A 17,620-nucleotide genomic window follows, 5' to 3' on the forward strand; every position below is an offset into this window, starting at 1 on the left:
GAATGTTACTTGAAAAATTACCGACATCTTAACTTCGGAAATATCGGAGCTCCGGAAATAATGACCAGGGTACAGCCCCATATAGGCTGTTAAATTGAGTGGATACTGTATACACATTTTGGTGTAGCCGCACGCTCGCCCACACAGTAGCCCGCACACTGGGGTCGTGACCTCTAAGTTGGCGGCGCGCATGCCCGGGGCGCGAAAGTGTTAAGTGGTGCTGTGGTCCCGATCTGCACAGCTGTGCTGTGAGCTTGCACTGGCCTTGGCTGCTCTGACAGTATAGAGGCTCTCACAACCAAGAGGAATGCAGATGATTTTTTTTTAAGATGGCATCTATTTACGAGGGTCCCGAGGAACAGAATGTGAGCCCCGTGTATCCATGGGAGTTTTGAATCTTATGATGTACAGTACTAACAAATGTGATGTGCTAGTTGGTACACTCCCTTTCCCCATGATATCACCGAGTGAGCAGTACAATGGGTTAAGTATATGTTAATTACCAATTAATAAACCACTACTTAGTGTTAGCCTTACATTTCGTCTTGCAGGCGTCAAGAGGTCCACAACACATGAAAGTGACATGGGAGACGTGCGGCTGCGACACACTAAACCTGCAGTGTCTACAAATGCTGCCATAACACTGCTGGTAATGTAGGCATTATTTTCCTGAAAGTAAAAATTGTTACATAATAAAACATCCATCCCCACAAAACCTGTAAAAATATATATAATGTATTAGTATGCATTTCTCAACTAAAAATTAAGACCTCCACGAATAGAATTGATTTGTAAAAGCATTAAAGTTGCTATGTTAGAGAATGGTATTCTCTTAGCTAGACTTATAAATCCATGGTTGCAGATGCTGTGCACTGTGTAATGTGCCCTTATCCCAGGTTGCACCACCCCTGTGTAGGGTATCCTTGGATTGGTAATCCCATTTGCAGTTTAGATAAAGTGTGTGAGTGAAAACATGTCTGGTTATATGAAGAGATGATAAGAGTTTATACATCTCGCTTGTATAGTCTTGGATGGACCACTGCCATATTAGTGTTTTTCCTAGATTTAAGAAAAACCTGGGGTAAATACTGGTTTGGTAACAGGGTTGTTGATTTGTGGAACCAATTACTGTGTAACATAATAGAAGTAGATTCTCTTGATTGTTTCAAGCATAGGTTAGACATATATATGAATGAGATTGGGTGGATATAAATAGGAGCTGCCTCATATTGACCAATAGGCCTTCTGCAGTTACCTTCATTCTTATGTTCTTAAGTTCTATGCCTCTGTGAAGGGGCCAGGTTTTGGCTCATGGTCCTCAGTAGTTCTGGTTCATGGTTCTGGCTCATGGTCCTTCAAGAAGCCACAAAGGGCTACCCCAAGAAAATTTTGTTTACCTTAATCAATCTCAGCAAGACTGGCAAGCGAAAGGTGGATTGCCATGCATGAAAATAAGAGCTGCTGACTCACCAGACACAGATGGGTTGGCCAGTGCTGCTTTCTGGTGGTACTCAGAAAACTAGCTAGTTACTAACAAGTAGTTTGCAGATGGATAATATAATATCCTAACGATTCCAACTGTCTCTTGGCAGAGATTCTTGAGTAAATTGTTGCATGACCTCTCATAACAAGCAGTCACTTGATAGTGGACTGAGTTAGATATTCAACTGACTCTTTTTTTTTTCCCCCTTGTATCAAGACCACTGGTAATGTTACATGTTATGTCAGAGAAACAAGTTGTCCAGAGCCATCAGAGTGAACTGTATTGTGGTGGACCATTGTGGCTCTGGCAGTAACTGAGGTAAAAGTAATTAGCTCAGAAATTATAACTGACAATGTTTATAATCAATGCAATAATATATAATAATGCAATAATAATACTGTATTTGCTTTTATTGATAATGATATATTTTAAACTTACCATAACTGTTAGGCAAGGAAATGTAACGTAAGGAGCCTGGAAATCCCAGCAGTGTTGGCGGAGGTTGAGTGGTACGAACACACTAGACAGCTTGCTTAACTCTGTATATGACTGCAAGTAAACAAAATGATTAGTACAGAAACATGATATATACAAATAGGAATCTATAGTAAAATACAGATGTTAATTGATTTCTGTAAAAAACGACGTAGACTTTTCTGGGGAAGGCCCTTGTGGCTCCCTTGGCTCCCTGAAGCTACTATATGCTGAAATGGTGTATCTACTAGATTGTATTATCTGTGGAGTTCTATAAGCCTACCGGGGACCACCACTACAACCTGCACCATTGATTTTGGCTACCTTACTGGCAAATGCAACTAGACAGTCACCAAATCAAAACATAACACTGCTGACTTCAAAAAGAGATCAAAGCCTCAAAACCCCATCTAAAGAACTCCCCCAACTATGTAAACAAACAATCAGTTTCTTTCAGAAATCTTCTATGCCTGCCAACCTCCACCCTTTAGCAGGGGGGGACTAGTTCCTTTAAGACATCTTAACTAGAGGAAACTAGCAGGGGGGGGGGAGGGCTAGTTTCACTAAGTTTTGGTTGTTTCTTTTATCATTGGAAGAGTTCTTTTGGCATTTTGGCAGCCATTGTTGCATTTTTAAACCAGGCAGTGGTTTGTTTTGATTCACCTAACTTTCTGGGTGCCTTTGCTGGTGATGGCAAAGATGAAAACCTTTAAATGTAAAGTTATCATAGGCCATCATTCCTTGTGCCTCACTGAGGGGGAAGGGGCAGGTTTTAGCTGGTGGTCCCTCTTAAACAAAAAGAACTCTACAACTTATGACACTAGGTAGTATGGCACTTCTCATCACTGATGAGAGCTTCAGGGAGCTCACAATATCTTTTACCAGTCATATAACCACTGTAGAATGTAATGAAACGCCATTTTCTGGGTGAGCCCTGGAGGCTCCCTGGAGCTTATCGGGCTAATGTATGTTATATTAAACCAGGACATTAGCTATAGAGTTCAGATCTACCAGGGACCATGAGCCAGAACCTGGTCCCTTCTAGGTTTCAGGGAGCAATGGTCCTGGAAAACCCCCTTGTGGTTGGGGGTTTTCCTTATCTGCCATCGACTGGGGTTAGGCACCCAGAAAGGTAGGTATAACAAAAAAAAACACATGGTAAGAAACTAACAAGAAAAAACGAACAAAGAGGTAGAACTGCCTACAATCCCAAGGAAACAAGCAAACGTAACACACTACTACCGCGCCGTTTGTCCGCGCAGCCCTCCCCTCCCCGAGAGGGGGAGGGGGGGAACCCTGGACCTCACCACGCCGGTAGCATAGCACTCCAGTTCGGAAGCTAAGCTTCAAAAAAAGTGAAAAAAACTGCCGACCTGTGGGAGGGAGGGTTGCCAGGGAGCCTCCGGGGCTCACCCAGAAAATGGTGTTTCGTTACATTCAGCACTGGTTTTCTAAGGGGAGCCCCAGAGGCTCCCTGGAGCTCCATACCCAAAGAGATATACCCATATCCGTCACGTGGCTGGTTCAATCTTTTCCTCGATTCTTCACATATAGTCTTTTTGACTTGAGTTTATCGCCATCTGGATGATCATCAGGTGGCGTCCTTGATGGTGTCCCACCTACGGGCTTCGTCTCAGCGGCAGTATGAAGTTTCCTGGCGGTCCTTTCGTTTCTTTCTCTCCCTTCGTAGGTATCCTTTGCTCTCAGTTAAGATTGTCTTGTCCTTTCTGTAGTGGTTGTTTCAGGACTGTCGTCTTATGCCAAATACTGTCGCCTCGTATCGTGTGGCGCTGGTGGAGCCACTACAGCTTGCTTTCAGTATTGATGTTACTGCTGTGCCATTTCGCAAGCTGTCTCGTGCGTTGTTTCACCTCCGACCTGCTCATGCACCGTCCTGGTCCTTGCATAGGGTGCTTTCTTTTCTCTCTTCTAGTTGCTTTGTTGTGGCCCCTTTGGTTCTTGATTGCTTTTCCAAGGCTCTTTTCTTGTTGGCATTGGCTTCTGGGGGTTGGGTTGGGGAGCTTCATGCTCTCCTCCGGCGCAGGGGTTTCTGCTCTTTTCTTCCGCATGATAGGTTTGTTCGTCTGCAGTTGTTTCCTTTTCTGGCAAAGAATGAGACATCATGTGTTGTGTCTGGTTGCGGCCCTCGGCCGTTATTTGCGCACCATGGCTTCTGTGTCCAGGGACGAGCTTTGGGTTAATCCAATTTCCCTTCTTCCCTATTCCCTGGTGTATTCACCTAGTTATTCTTGCAGAGGTTGAGCCGCAAGAACAGCGGCTCAACCAATCACTCTTTCGGCCCGCCTCTCAATTGTCAATCAACTGTAACTACTATTTGCCCCCCCCCCCCCAAGGAAGCAGCTCCATAACAGCTGTCTAACTCCCAGGTACCTATTTTCTGCTGGTAACAGGGGTATTCAGGGTGAAAGAAACTTTGCCCATTTGTTTCTGCCTGGTCCGGGAATCGAACCTAGGTCACAGAATTACGAGTCCTGCACGCTGTCCACTCAGCTACCAGACCCCCTAAGTGGAGAGTGTGGGTCTCAGGCTGTCCGCACGGTTATTCGGTCCAGCCAGCCTGCAGTTTATCTCCGTCCCCACGACGTTCTTAAGTTTGCTGCTCTTGCTGCCGTCTTTGGCAACATGCCTTGGGCTGACATTCGGGCGTAGGGATTTTGGCAGTCGAACAGGTTCCTGGCTGTGCGTTAATTATTTAATGTTCCTGGGTCTCAAAGGGCGTGTGTTGCTTTGGGTCAGCAGTTGCAGCCAGTTGTCTCAGCTTTGCGTTGAGGAGCGAGCAACAACCGCCTCATGGGTAAGTCCCTCTTATTTTTGTCTTTTGGTAAGTAGCTCCGGGGAGCCGACAGGGCTTCCCCCAGAAAACTAGTGTTGAATGTAATGAAACGTCATTTTCTGCGTAAGACCCGGAGGCTCCCTGGCAACCCTCCCTCCCTCCGGTCGGTGGTTTTTTCACATATTTTTGACATCTAGCCTCAGAACTGGGTTCTTGGGTAGCCAGCACAAAGGGTCTGGGACTTCCCCTTCCAGGGAAGGGGGGATATGTGAAGACGGCGGCGTGGCAATGTGATAATGCCATGCTCAGTTGCTCGTTTTTGTTTGGGAGTTCTGTCCACTAGTTCGGCTCTCAGTAGCAAATTTTTAACCAGAATAGGGGTTTGTTTTGGGATGCTTACCTTTCTGGGTGCCTGACTCGGTCGATGGCAGACACAGAATGGTTCCAACCACATGGGGGTTTCTATGGGCCATTGCTCCTCATGCCTCTCTGAGGGGGGCCAGGTTCTGGCTGCCTGGTAGGCCTAAAGAACTCCATTCACACTGACTGATGCCAAAGTCTAATACAGTGGTACCTCGCATAACGATCGCCCCAAAAGACGAACATTTTGGGTAACAAACGGCCCGATCGGTGTCAAATCGTCCCGTATGACGAACGCTGGTTTGAGTAACGTCAACACCACATGGTGGGGTCGCGTTGCTTCTTGCACATTCTTAGACGCCTCCGACGATGCACATAAATTATGTTGTTCTTGTTTAAAGATGCTAATGATGCTGGGATATAAAAGGGTGACTGCTGAGATGTTGCCAAGTATTGACGTTTTTGTAGGAAAAAAGAAAAAGAACACTGTTTCCCAAAAACGGTGGGTTTTCTGAGTGGAAGAAAACGTATGTCTGGAAGCCGACTTTAACCGCCCCAGGCTGCGCGCGCACTGACCCGAGGTTATATAAACCGGGACGGAGACGGCGTGGGCCCCTTTCCCCAAGCCAGTAGCTGCTCTTACATAACGACTCACTGCTGCTCAGCGAGTCGTAAACACAGAAGTTTAGCCCTCTCAACTGTTCTCCCAGCATGGACCCTACACCAGTTCCTCTCGACAACGACGAGGAGCGTCCCGTCAGGGGCGTCCTGCCCTTCTCAACATTTAAGGTAGTGTTTGTGTTTTGTTGGCACGTCGGACCAGTGTTTGTCTCTGTGTTGGCGCGCGCGCGCTCTGATGCACGCCTGCTGGTTCAGCCTTGGTGACCAAATGCAGGTGCAGTGGTCCTAGAGGGGGTGGTGCCCCTCGGTGTTATGGGGCACTGGTTTTTCTCCAGTAGGTGGCTGTAATTTGGAGCACACTCGGGAGGAGGCCTGAACATCCCACCCCCACCCTCACCCAGTCGACGTGAGGCTTTACATTCAGGTTTGTTTTAACTTTTGCTTATTGCCTATAAGTTATTAGGTAAAGTCAGCTAGGTTAGGCTAGCTGCTGTGTCACAGGCCTCTGGCCCCTAGCTTTGTTTTCATGGACTTGTTTTCCCACAAGTTTCCTTAATTTACTACTGAAATTTATGCAGTGTTAAGCTGCATGTTTCTTTAGCTGGTTTGTTTTAACTTTTGGTCTTTGCCTATAAGTTAGTAGGTAAAGTTAGCTAGGTTAGGCTAGCTGCAGTGTCACAGGCCTCTGGCCCCTAGCTTTGTTTTCATAATTTGTTTTCCCACAAGTTTCCTTATTTACTACTGAAATTTATGCAGTGTTAAGCTGCATGTTTCTTTAGCTGGTTTGTTTTAACTTTTGGTCATTGCCTATAAGTTAGCAGGTAAAGTTAGCTAGGTTAGGCTAGCTGCCGAGTCACAGGCCTCTGACCACTAGCTTTGTTTCATGGACTAGTTTTTCCATAAGTTTCCTTAACTTATTAATGAATTTAACGCAGTGTCAAGCCCCATGTTTCTTTTGCAGGTTGTACATTTAGGTTTATTTAACTTTTGCTTATTGCCTTTAAGTTATTAGGGAAAGTCAGCTAGGTTAGGCTAGCTGCTGTGTCACAGGCCTCTGGCCCCTAGCTTTGTTTTCATGGACTTGTTTTCCCACAAGTTTCCTTAATTTACTACTGAAATTTATGCAGTGTTAAGCTGCATGTTTCTTTAGCTGGTTTGTTTAACTTTTGGTCATTGCCTATAAGTTAGTAGGTAAAGTTAGCTAGGTTAGGCTAGCTGCAGTGTCACAGGCCTCTGGCCCCTAGCTTTGTTTTCATAGAATTGTTTTTCCATAAGTTTCCTTAATTTATTATTGAATTTTATGCAGTGTCAAGCTGCATGTTTCTTTAGCTGGTTTTACATTTGTTTGTTTAACTTTTGCTATTGCCTTTAAGTTATTAGGTAAAGTTAGCTAGGTTAGGCTAGCTGCAGTGTCACAGGCCTCTGGCCCCTAGCTTTGTTTTATGGATTTGTTTTTCCATAAGTTTCCTTAATTTACAGTATTAATGATTTTTATGCGGTGTCAAGCTGCGTGTTCCTTTGCTGGTTTTACATTTATGTTTGTTTAACCTCTGCTTTGCCTTTTATGTGATTATGTAAAGTCAACCAGGATGTGTTAGTTGTAGGCGTCTCCAGACGTCTCGTCGGGCAGGTTTAGCCCGCACGTTTGTCCCAGACGTTGTCGTAAGTCCGGTGTAGCCCGGTACATTTGTTCCCAGTTTTTTCGTCCGGCTGGTATAGCCGGCACGTTCGTACCCAGACGTTTTCGTCTGGCCGGTGTAGCCCGGTACAGTTGTTCCCAGACGTTTCGTCCGGCTGGTATAGCCGGCACGTTCGTACCCAGACGTTTTCGTCTGGCCGGTGTAGCCCGGTACGTCAATTCCACCACGTTTCGTTCGAATGCTGTAGCACAATATTCCCGTGTTTTCCTTGGTCGCGTGTACCAGATGTTGGTCTGCCTGGAGTGCCCGGTTACGCGGGCCCCCTTCCACATCCCAAGTTTTCAGCGTCCAGCATAACGCCTGGCCGTGAGGTCTGCCGCTTGAGCTATTTCAAATCAAATCAAATGTTTATTTAGGTAAGGTACATATATACAAGAGGGTTTACGAGTAATGGATTTAATTCTAATTATTGCGGTCATTTTTAATTAATTCTGTTCAATTTTATTACATTCCTTTATTTAGACTTTCAGCTTGATTAGTTTCATTACGCGGCAAATTTAGGAAATTTATAGCATTGCTTACACCTCCTGCCTTAAAAAAAAAAAAAAAAAAAAAAAAAAATCTATTCGTAAAAGAATTCGTATTTCCATGTCAATTTAGTAAACAGGAGCCCGCTCCTGTTTTGGTGATTTACGTTCCTCCATCATTAACCAAACGCTTACTAAAATAACTTGTTATATCCTTAGTCTCCCAGTCATGACGTGTATTAGGATTAAAAGTCTTCCTCAATTTAGCATGGAGCAAGCCTCTGACTTTAGATTATTCCTGCACTTGTTTTACGAGCCATTTCCCTCAGCAATTTGTTTCTGCAATTTATGCATTGCGTTTGCTCCATGTTTTATACAACTTTTCTGCCGCGATTAAACTTTCAGTTTATTCCTCAATTTAGTCGGAAGGTACTGCTGCTTCCCAGCCGACGTCCTTCCTGTGACGAGTTAAGCCGGCGATGTTTCAGTTTTATATTTATTTGGTCATATAGCTAGGCGGCCTCCCAGGCCGCTGGTTTATCCAGACGTGTTGTCTGCCCGGTGTAGCCCGGATGTCACTGCGGCCTCCCAGGCCGCTGGTTTACCCAGACGTGTTGTCTGCCCGGTGTAGCCCGGATGTCACTGCGGCCTCCCAAGCCGCTGGTTTACCCAGACGTGTTGTCTGCCCGGTGTAGCCCGGATGTCACAGCAGCCTCCTAGGCCGCTGGTCGCGAAGTTCCAGCTGACGTGTCTTTTTTCACTCCTTTTCGTTATTGTATTTGGTTGTAGTTACCTCGGCTCAGTGTTAATCCCGTTTCTCTAGAGAGTTATAGTCCAGCTTCATTTTGAGCATACTTTGTTTTGCAATTTATAATTATTTATAATTAATTATAGTTATAATTGGTTTATAATTTTATTATTTACACCAATTTATTTAAGATTATTCATGTAATATAATTTATTACATTGTTAGGCTTTTACAACGACGTTGTCCCAGCCGGTGTTGTTCCTGCAGAGGATGGGCCAGCTGGTGGCTCGGCCGTAGCTGTTGCAGCGGGCGCCCTCACAGACTCGGCTAGTTTCAGCAGACGATGTTACAGCTGCTAACACCCCAGTTCCATCTTAGGCTCCTCGGCAGCCGATGCTTCAGTCAGGAACCTCCAGCTGAAGCGTTCCAACCGACGTTGCGCCCGGCAATTTATTTTTCTTCCATTCTGCGGCACTTGCCGTCATCGGTTATTTACGATATTACATTGTATTCTTACATTGTACGATTATTTACGACATTGTATTCTTAATATTATCCTTTATTACAGTTACTGGATGACGGTTCTCTGCCGTCGATTTCACTTTGCTCCAGTTCTAAAAGATGTAGCCGAAGTTCACGGCGCACTAGCTGCGGCTTGCAGACGCTCGTTGACAACACAAGACTACACTCAGCGGCCACTTAAGGCAGACTCCTTGGCTTCTATCCAGCCCTATCACCCGTCTGGAGGCAGAGATGGGATGGAGACCAAGGGTAATGTTCCCCGCTCACATTCTACATCCGCTTAGGACACAAGCATGTTATAGATTTGGCTTTAAGAATTGGTTCTTATTCCATTTTATGGTTTATGTATATATTGCTTTATTGTATATACCCGTTCTTGGTATATGTATTGTTATATTCAAGATTTATAGTGTTTCGTATTATCCCTGTTTATAGTTGCTTTGTGCTTCTTTGCTGTTCTCCTACTGGCTTTCTCCCACCTTTGCTCTTAGCAAAGGTACTTCCCCCTTCTGTTTGCTGGAAGATTCTTAGAATTGTTAGCCCCCTTCATTGCTTCAGTATAATTGTTCGGAAAACTCTTTATTCATCCAGGATTGTTAATTAAGGAATCTCTTAATTCCTGTGCCGGGCTCCCTCCCCCCGTTTTACGTCTCCGTATTGATTCAGCTAGGGTTTCCCTCTCGTCTGTGCCCTTGCCTGTCACGATAACACTGCGTGCCGCTTCTGCCCACCCTTACTGCCTTATATCTTTCAGCCTGGGGGAGGTGATCTACGCAACAAAAAATCGACGCACGCTCCGACTGGACCAGGTATCGCTTACATGGTCAGGAATCGACACTCTTCGGATCCTACAAGCGCAGTGCAGGGCGCACGCATACCCTAGCCCAGCGAGCGCCCCCCGGCAAGTTCTACCCGGCCTGTGCCCAGTGAACAGGCAACACTTCGTCAGGGCGATTAATTCGCGCCGCCCTCGCAGAGATAGGCTCGCCTTCAGCCGACCACGCACTCTTACCTTTAGAATTGACAGGGCCACTCGGCTCTCTTGACGGGCTAGCCATCGGAGTTAACGGCGGGTCCAGCAACCAGCTGCAACACCCAGCTGACTACGTCCGGGACGTTGTTGCACTGCCATTCTGAGGCCTCCTTGCGACCAGCGGGCCTCGCCCTTCGGGGGGGGGGGGTCCGGCCAGCTGGCCTGCGGTGGGGGTGCAGCGCCGGACCCCAAGTGTCCCGCTGTCCGCAGCTAATCCTTTGCCCAGTCTACGTGCTAGTAAGAGTAAGGAACCCCTTCTCCTTAATCCTTCTCCCGCTGGCCCTCCCGGGATTGGGGGTGCTCCGCCGGAACCCCCAAAGTGATAAGCCTGCAGATAGCTAAGAAATATTCCCATGAATTGTAATTAGTCTAATTAATGCAACTTTCATTTACTACCTATGGATGTAGTTATTAATTGTAATTGATCTCTACTTTATCATTAAGGATTATTCATTATAATTATTCCTTAATACTTTATTGTTATGCACTAGTCAATAATTATTTATCATTCATCCAAATTAGCTATTTGATTCATTAAAATAATTGCTTATCATTATACTATTTGTTGTTATTATTATTATTTATTATATAATAATAATTTTATCTATTAATTTGTTATTTATTAATTTATATAATAAATTAATTTATATAATAAATTAATTTATATAATAAATTAATTTATTATATATTAATTTTATATATTAATTTATTATTTACCATTATAAAATAAACAAGTCCCCAATCTGAGCACGTTTTCTTCCAACCTCAGAAAATGAAATGTCTGATATACAACAAATGTCAAAAAGGTTCGTTCGGTGTTCGGCAGGTAGGCTGCTCCATTATAACAATCTTTCTTTGTTTCAAATGTGTTCCATTTGTTTTGTATTTGTCATTTACGTCTCAATAATGGAGAAGCCTACCTTACATACACTGAATAAACCATTATGACATTTTCCTTTCTTCAAATGTGTTCAATATTTATTTTTCATTTGTCTTATAGCAAATGGTTCGTTCGGTGGTCAGCAGGTAGGCTGCTCCATGTTTCTTACATACAAAAAACGTAAATAATAAAAAAATGAAGAATTTTGAAAACCAGTACAAATGTCAAAAAGGTTCGTTCGGTGGTCTACAGGTCGGCTGCTCCATGTTTCTTAAATAAATAAAAAGAAAACGAAAAATAAAAGAACTGTTGAAACAATTTGAAAAATGGACAAATGCCTTAAAGGTTCGTTCAGTGTTTGTCGGGTAGGCTGCTCCATTATTGAGACATAAGTGACAAATACAAAACAAATGAAACACATTTGAAACAAAGAAAGATTGTCATATTGGAGCAGCCTACCCAACAAACACTGAACGAACCATTTGTTATAACGAATATGAAAGACAAGGGCTGCTGGCTGGGTTAGTACTGCGTGAGCAACCATTTGTAGCACACGTGCCTCTGGCTCTCAAACACCTGTCCCACACGGTGTTGAAAGACTGCGCTCAGTCGGTGCAATTCAGACCCTATTGTTTGAAGAACACAAGGGTCATAACATTAGTGAAGTTAGGCGCAATAAGGGCTTAACACAACGGTCGGATGCCAGTTATACAGCACCTATGAGGATGATACAGCGAGCGTATCCAGTTGTAGCTCAGCCGCACCCTTGCCATCTCGAATTTATATAGATGATACATAGATGAATCGTTTTCTGCGTTCAGTGATGATGCATCTGATACAAGTAGCATAGATGAACAGTGTTAGCGGCTTCCATGGTGGTGTTGTTCATTGATATTTTCAAGAATACCTGAATCTCTTCCTGACTGATGGACACTCTTTGAGGCTAGCTGAATCTCTTCCTGACTGATGGACACTCTTTGAGGCTAGCTGAATCTCTTCCTGTGTGGGACCTTACAAAGCGATCTTTTCAAGACTACCTTACAAATTGAGCTTTTCCTATAATCGTTTCAATATTACCTTATGCTATACAAGCTTGGCTACATACCACCTACAAGTACTAAAGCCAAGGGTGCACGCGAGTGCGTTATTTGCAAGCACACAGAACGATGAAACAGGAAACGAAAATCTATCTGTAGCTGGTGCAAGGAGAGCAAAGTCGCGCTGTGTACCATGGACTACTTTGTTGACTATTACGCACCTCCAAAGTACTGAGTGTGTAATACAGTGTGTTACTGTGTAAATAGTATGTGAAACTGTACATATTGTAATTTTAGTGAATTTTTACCACGTAATATTGTGACAATAAACATTTATTGTGGACACGTTACTGACACATGTATCACAGTTTCATGGAAAATTATGAACATTCTACAGTATACATATTGTAAAGGTCACAAATATGCATCATATACGATAAAAGAAACAAATAAAACTGCATTGGAAATGCATAGAAAAAATATTTGAAAATATATTTGTGGCAACACGTGGTGCTTGAATGGCCTGCGCGACCATGTCTGGGTGCTTCACACATGGGCGACCAGCCCCTGATGACGTCACAGTGCACCTTGTCCACGCCCTCCCAGCCAAAGTAGGTGGAATTTGGTAATTATTTTTACATAGACATGTTCAGGGATGGTAATTTATCATTTTGCAAAGAAAAATTATATTTTGGGGAACATTTGATGTCATGCACACTGGGGGAATTTCACAATAAACACAGTGCATCACACTGGTTACATGGGAGACACTCGTTTTGTATGACCTCCTTTCACATGATGAACATGGAACGGATTAAATTCGTTATGCGAGGTACCACTGTATTAGCAATATTAGCCTGGATAGCTCCAGGGAGCCTCCGGGTTTCACCCAGAAAATGGCGTTTCATTACATTCAACGCTGGTTTTTTGGGTCGTTTCTTGTGGCCTTTAGTGGCACAGGGCAGTCCTTCCTCTCTTTGAGGAGTCGGGTCTGGTGGGGCAAGGCTCTTCCCTATCCATACGTCAGGTCATTTCAGAGTGGGTTCACTTGGGTGTGGTCGAAACTACCTTATTTCTCAGGTGGGTCTCCCGCCTGTTTCCTATTCCAAAATGGGACTGTACGGATCTCCGGTATATTCTGGACTTGTCTCGTCTGAATCGGAAGATTCCATGCCCCTCCTTTCAGATGACAACACTGTCCCAGGTCCGGCTCATTCTCGATCTAGGCGCTTGGATGATTTCTCTGGACCTCAACAATGCATATTGGCATGTCCCAATCCATCTGGGGTTCAGGGATTGTTAAGGTTTTGTGGTGAAGTGACAGGCATACCGCTTTCGTTGTCTCCCATTTGGTTTGAATCTGGCACCTCGCGTTTTTACAAGCTTGACTTGAGTCATGGTAGCCCATCTGCGTCTACTAGGTCTTTGGGTCTTGGCCTACCTTGACGACTGGTTGGTGTGGGCCTCCAGCCCATCTGCTTGTCTGCTGACCTGGGATCCCGCTCTTTCCCAGTTCGGGTACCTGGTAAACAGGTAAAGGTCCCAGTTGGTTCCGTCCCAGGTTCGGACTTGCCTGGGCCTTGTGTGGGATTCTTGGATGACGTCCCTTTCTCTCCCTCCCGCGGCCTTGCTCTGGATGCAGTCCCGCCGTTGACTGTTTTTAGGGGGGACCCAAGTCACTCGGAGGTTGCTCGAGCAGCTAAGCGGGAGCCTGAAATTTCTCTTCTGGTTTTTCAATTGGGCAGAGTTTGGCTTCAGAGGCTGTTCTGGTATCTTCAGAGCAGTCTTTTTCGCCACTCTCACAATCGCTGACTTCGACTCCCGGTGTTCTTGCGCTGGTTGCTGCATCCCTGACTTCCTCTTCGGGTTTTGTTGGGTTTGGTGCAATGGCACCTACCTCCTCCCTCACTTGATGTGTTCATGGACACCTCATCTCTTGGCTGGGGCTTTGTGTCCAGTACTCACCAGTCTGGGCAGGGGCATTGGCAGCTATCCATGTGTCAGGCTCACAGGACAGTGCGGTGAGTGTGTGCTCTGTGGCTAGTGCTGCGGAGAATTTGGCTTCCTTCGGGGCTCTGTGATCCAGCGCCATTCGGACTGCTCACCTGTTGTTCACTGTCTCAACTGTATGGGTCGCTTCAGTCTGTGGCTCTTTGGAGCTAGTCACTTTAGGAATCTCTTCTGCTGAGTTCTCGGGGTTTAGCTCTCCGCAGCACTCACATTCAGGAAGTGTCCAACACCCTGGCCAATGCCCTGTCTCGCTTTATTTCTTTTTCCACAGAGTGGACGGTCGATGCTGCTTTCTTCCTTCGGCTTTGCCAGATATACGGGCACCTGGACCTCATCTTGTCTGTGTGGTCTTGGCATTACCCATTCTACGTGGCATTGTTCCCCGAGTGCAAGGCTCTCACGGTAGAGGCTTTACCGACAACATGTTATCATACATACAGATTTGAGAACTGCCATTGAAATCTTGCAACAAGAACACATATGTGATAACATCCATCTGATCACAAATGTCATATCATTAATGCAAATACTCAAACGACAAGGCCGACGGGTACTTATCAACTGGGTGCCAAGTCATGTGGGAATAATAGGAAATGACATTGCACACGAAGCTGCAAATCTTGCAACTAAGAGAAGAAATGTAGACATTTACATACCACAGAGTCTATCACAGATTAGGAAAGTACAGTGGTACCTCAAATAACGAATTTAATTCGTTCCGGTGCCGTCGTCGTCATGTGAAATGGACTTCATACAAACCGAATGTCCCCATTGACATTAATTGTAATCACATTAATCTGTTCTACCACCGAAAAACATCAATATGATATTCGATGTTTTAAATAATGGAGCAGCCTACCTTACATACACTGCACAAACCTTAATGACATTTTTCTTTCTTCAAATTTGTTCAATATTTATTTTTCATTTGTCTTATTGCAAAAGGTTCATTTGGTGGTCGGCAGGTAGACTGCTCCATGTTTCTTACATAAAAAAAAAAAGAAAATAAAAAAAAGGAAGAATTTTGAAAACCAGAACAACTGTCAAAAAGGTTCATTCGGTTGTTTCTTGGGAAACAGAAACAAGCAACAATTAGTGGGCCAGCCAGAGGCTTCGAGCCCATGCAGGAATATCCCTGTAAAAAAAAAAAAAAAAAACAGCGTCATGTGCTCCGACTCCGGTGGTTGTTTCAGCACTGTACCTAGAGTGTGGGGACTGTCTTCTAGGTAGTGCGTGAGCTGGGAGTGATTCTCCAGTACTCGGGCTGCATGTGCCTAGGGTTTCCTTCCCTAGGTGCCTTGTAAGTACTGCCTTTGGGGCTTGGGGCCACCTTCCACAAGTTCCTTGGGTTCTGCCCCTGCTGGCCGTTTACTGCTTGGTTTTCGGCCGCCCTTTGTGTGCTCGGGTGTTCTGTCTCCCTTGTTCGCCTTAGGGTAAGGGGCAGTTTGTACTGGTGGGACGCAGAGTACTGCGCCTGGGTTCACTGTCCTCTTGCGGGGGTTTTCTTTTTCTTTTTGTTTGTGTGCCTGGTGAGGGGGTTTGCCTTCGTTCTTGCCCCCTGTGTCCCCTGTGTACTGAGCATTCTTCCTTCTTCCGGAGTGGTTCCCCCCAGCTAGGAGGTTCTTAGAAGGTTGTTTAATAGGTTGTTCAGTTCTTAGAAGGTTGTTTGGTAGACTTGGGTGCCGGTTAGGAGTACCCTGCCTGGGATTACCTGAGTGCAAGTCCTATTATAGTAAACGCTCAGAACCCTGGGAAACCCCTGGGGTGTGTGGGTCCGATGGATAAGACCCCGGAGTCCCCCCTCGCTTCCAGCGAGTTTAAGGGTTGCTCTGTCCCCCTTGTCTCTGGGTGAGTCTCTCTGTCTTTGCCTCCATCTGCTGCCTATGGGGTCGGTGACGCCTTCGGCCTGGAGTCCTGCGAGTTTTGTTGCTTGTTTGTGACTCGGTTACCCATTCTTATGCTGTCTATGCGGGTGCAGGCAGCATGGGCATTGCATATTGAGCTTTGATGGTGGTAATGCTCTCGGTTGGTTTCTCCCCGGAAGCCCCGAGGCTGCCCCGTTTTGGTTGGTGTTGGGTCTTGAGGGTTTTGGTTGTTTCGGTTCCTTCCACATCCAATTGTCTTTCCGTCTGTTGTGGTCTAGTCTGGGGACCCCCTTCCTACCTGCATCCGGATCTTTACAGTCTGTGGGTCGGGGTGGGGCTTCGTTGGTTTTGAAACTCGGGCGATCTCAGGGAATTCCCATTTCAGGGTAGCGACGGGGACATTCGAGCCTGTTCTTCCAGCCGTGTTTTATGAGTCTGCCAGCGTGCTCCCTTCCTTAGTATTTTCGAGGCTGCCCCGGTTTTTTCTTGCGAGGCTGGGGCTTTGGGGGGACGGCTCAGCTCTGGGGCCTGCCGAGTGGGTTCCTGGGGCTGGGGAGGGGCTGATTTGGGGGGCCTAAGGCCCCGTTGGACCCTGCAGGGTTTTTTCTACCATCTTGGTGAGGCTTGCGGTTACGCGGAGTGGGGTTTTTTCCTCCCCCTTCTCCATATGAGTTGTTGGGCGTCGGCCCCTCCCCAGGCTCAGTTCCTTGTCCCTTGAGTCGGTTGGTTCTGTCCTGTCGGTGGGTGCTCTTCTCCATTATTTCGCCCTTTTTCTTGGGACGGGACTTCTCTGTCATGTTCCCCTCTTCTTGGGGGTTCTGCATGACTTTTGGTCTCGGGTGCGACTGTGCCTTTGTGCCATTGTGACTTGTGCTTGCTTCTGTGTGTTCTCGAAGGTTCGGGAAGGTTTTTTGCTACTCTCCATATTATTGGAACATCTGTCGTCTTTCGGTGTGGCTTCCCTCCGGTCCCTTCTAGGGCTTGTTGGTTCTCTTCCGTGCTTGTTCTGGGTTCTCGGTCCTGTCTCGTTCTATTGTTAATGTGTCTTCTCTCCATGCTCTGTCTTGGCACTGCTTTTTTTCTTTACATGCTCCTAGTCCGGGATGCCTGATTGGGCTACTTGTAGCCCAATTGGGTTGCCGATTTTGTTTGTTGTCTTCATTGAATAAGACGGCTATGTATGTCGCTGCTTACTACTTTTTAGCACCTGTTCACATGAGCTGGGCTGTTTCTTCTCCTGGGCAAATCACTCGGGTCACAGTCAGCTTGGCTACTTTTCTTGTAAAGTAGTCCTAGTTGGCGCCTTCCCACTGAGCGGGTTGTGCAGTTTGGACACAGTGTCCTGCACATGCTCCGTGGGAGTTTGTTTTGGTCATGGGCGGTGTGCACCGGTGCTGGTGTTTTGCCGCTCATTCTTCTCCGTTCTCCAGTCCGTGCCCTGTGGCTACTGGGGTGTTCTGGTTTGCAGCTATGGGTGGATGCTGGGGTTTTCTCTGTGTTATGGGTGAGGGGTGCCTACTTCACCTCTACCCTGCTCTTCTCCTGCCTGTGCGGCTTTGGTCTTCTTCCCCTGGCGGTGCTCCAGGCATCTTCTCGGCTACATTGGGTCGTGACACGTTCATGCCT

General features: G+C 45.9%; 1 protein-coding gene and 1 long non-coding RNA gene across 5 annotated transcripts in view; one reads left to right on the forward strand and one right to left on the reverse strand.

Annotated features, from left to right (window-relative positions):
• Positions 1 to 17,620, reverse strand: part of mst (misato mitochondrial distribution and morphology regulator) — a 99,346-nt gene that overhangs the window by 20,757 nt on the left and 60,969 nt on the right. For all 3 annotated transcript variants that reach the window (XM_045738453.2, XM_045738452.2, XM_045738454.2), the window contains exons 7-8: positions 1,922 to 2,032; positions 538 to 669 (exon numbers count right to left, since the gene is read on the reverse strand). In XM_045738453.2, coding sequence (XP_045594409.2) covers positions 538 to 669; positions 1,922 to 2,032 — 243 coding nt within the window. The remainder of the gene's footprint in view (positions 1 to 537; positions 670 to 1,921; positions 2,033 to 17,620) is intronic.
• Positions 4,958 to 10,644, forward strand: LOC138350000 (uncharacterized). 2 transcript variants are annotated; one of them, XR_011221972.1, is made up of 2 exons: positions 4,958 to 6,156; positions 9,216 to 10,644. It is a non-coding gene; the product is annotated as an uncharacterized lncRNA (long non-coding RNA). The 2 variants fall into 2 exon arrangements; XR_011221971.1 differs by having other exon boundaries at positions 4,958 to 5,900.

This window comes from Procambarus clarkii, chromosome 43 (genome assembly GCF_040958095.1).
Source record: "Procambarus clarkii isolate CNS0578487 chromosome 43, FALCON_Pclarkii_2.0, whole genome shotgun sequence".
NCBI classification, from domain to species: Eukaryota; Metazoa; Arthropoda; class Malacostraca; order Decapoda; family Cambaridae; genus Procambarus; species Procambarus clarkii.